The following is a 2313-nucleotide window of genomic DNA, read 5'->3' as shown; positions in this document are numbered from 1 at the left end:
GAGGGAGCAGGTGGGCTGAGGGAGACGAGGCGGCTGCTGGTTCAGGCTCTGGTCACCATTTATCAAAAACACAATGTCCAGTTCAGAATACAGAGTTAGGACTCAGGGGTAGAGGAGTCTTGTTGTGTGTTGAGGTTGAAGGTTGTGAACCTGTTTGTGTGTGTGTGTGTGTGTGTGTGTGTGTGTGTGTGTGTGTGTGTGTGTGTGTGTGTGTGTGTGTCGGTTTTTACAGTGGCACTGGAAAAAAATCGTATCATGTGTTAGTCTAGATGTGAGTATTTGGGTTAGTCTTGTGCGATGTTGTGTGAAGGCATGGGGGGGGGGGGGTAGTAGAGGTGGGGTTGGCGTAGCTCGGGGCCTTTGTCCCTCATCCCTCTGCCCCAGTCGGAGAAGGGGGCAGGGGCAGGTTTATAGGGCTTGCGTCTTGATCTCAATGGCCTCCCCGCGGGAGTCCTGCTGGGTCTCGCTCTCGGGGGGCCGGCTGCCCTTCAGTGTGGCCAGGCGCTCGGACAGACCTCTCATGCGTGGGAACAGCATGAAATCGTACAGGAGGGCGCCCATTGCACCTCCTATCATAGGCCCGACCCAGTACACCTGCCAGCAGCAAACATCAGTTAACAAAGTGTTAAGTCATTTATGATTCCTGCTCAGATTGATATCTTAAGTGTGACTGCAGGTCTTACCCAGTGGTTGATGAAGTTCCTGAAGAGCACAGCAGGGGCAAAGGACCTGGCAGGGTTCATTCCAGCACCGGTGTAGTACATCTACAACACAAGACACTTGTTACTGTATTGTGTTTTAAAATATTGAATTGTTATTTGAAATTTCCATGTGCCTTACCCCCATGAGATGTCCAATGGTGACAGAGAAGCCGATGGATAGGGCAGCAGATCCCAGGCGTCCGTTTCTCCTCTCATCAGTCACGGCGAAGATGCACACCACAAGCTGCATGGTGAGGAAAACCTCCACAGTGGTGGCCATTCCCAGACTGATGCCTGGCTGCAGCTGGAGATACACAGATGGACAAAAAAAAATCTTTGCATGAGTCAAAGAAATCTCAGAGATGTATTGAGCATATACTACTGAATTTCTCTTTTATTTCAGAAAAAATTATGTGCTACTGGAAATAATTATACTATTTGTTTTGGTTTCAAACGATTGCTTTACTGAACTGAACCTCGTATGATTACAAATTCCTGAAAATGTATGCCATGTATCCAATGGATGAAATCAACCTACCCAAAGAACATTGCTGTACTTGTTCTCTGATACATCCGTGTCAGGTCCTTACCGTGTTCATTGCCATGTTGCCTCTCATGTTGCCAGGTGTGACCCCATACAGCACAGCAGCCCCAGCTACAGCACCCAGGCACTGGGCGGCAATGTAGAAAATGGCCCGGAAAAGAGACATCTGTGAGCCAATAAGGTAGGCAAAGGTGACGGCAGGGTTAATGTGGCCACCGCTGATGTGGCCGATCGACTGGATGAGAGTGGCAGCTGCCAGCCCAAAGCACAGGGCCACATGAAGGACATGATGAGGCCCGGTGGTCCAGCGCAGGGCAGCACCCATGCCGAAAAATACAAAGAACATGGTCCCGAAGAACTCTGCGAAGACCGCCCGCCAGAAATTCATGGACCGGAACTCCCACATGGTGACCGTTCACTTCAGGCTCTCCACCAGATGAAGTAAAAAAAATAAATCAGGGTCTAGAAAAGGTAAATGTGTACCTTTTCAGTCCTCTTCGAATGCCAAAAAATAACAAAAAAATGATCTCCCTTTTGTAGTCAACTAACTCGGCTGACCAAAAACTCTCAGTTCAAAGACAAAACAGGATTTCACAACGTCAACAGACAAATCCACTCAACGGACCAAGCCGTAAACTGGGTTGGTAAAGTCAACTCAGCTGCGTTTGCTTGCCACCTCTCTCCACCTGTCGCAAAGACATAGGTGTGCTATAATGTGGGAGTGTGGGTGGAGATCTCAGGTGGGATGGGATGTCAAGAGGAGGTGGGCATCAATGCTAAAGGGGTGTTTCTAAAGTAGAGACTGGGATAGACAGAGTGTCCGCTGGACCTTTTAGCCTCTCTGACGGAGGGGAGAGGGCCAGGCAGGGGCTTTATAATACCCTCCAGGGGCCCCAGGTGACGCCATAATCCCTCTGTAGGGCCAAGGGCGGGGGGCGGCAGTGCTGGACATCCTAAATCAAACAAACTTAACCCTTCCGTCGCCCCCCTATAACAGAACAAGGCCAAAAAAGAGATGCAGTGTACTCTAGAAGAGAAACAGATAAAGCGAGGTGAGTGGAAATCCAT

The 2313-nt window shown here is 49.6% G+C and overlaps 1 protein-coding gene across 1 annotated transcript; it reads right to left on the bottom strand.

Moving 5' to 3' along the window:
- Positions 1-408: 408 nt before the first annotated feature.
- Positions 409-1651, bottom strand: mipb (major intrinsic protein of lens fiber b). The gene is made up of 4 exons (XM_028583059.1): positions 1292-1651; positions 841-1005; positions 684-764; positions 409-594 (listed from the first exon to the last, which is right to left on the bottom strand). The coding sequence occupies exons 1-4, from the start codon at positions 1649-1651 to the stop codon at positions 409-411; spliced, it is 792 nt and encodes a 263-aa protein (XP_028438860.1).
- Between the last annotated feature and the right edge of the window lie 662 nt (positions 1652-2313).

This window comes from Perca flavescens, chromosome 7 (assembly GCF_004354835.1).
Source record: "Perca flavescens isolate YP-PL-M2 chromosome 7, PFLA_1.0, whole genome shotgun sequence".
In the NCBI taxonomy this organism is placed as follows: Eukaryota; Metazoa; Chordata; class Actinopteri; order Perciformes; family Percidae; genus Perca; species Perca flavescens.
The sequence above is the reverse complement of the archived record's forward strand: the minus strand, read 5'-3'. Positions and strand labels throughout refer to the sequence as shown.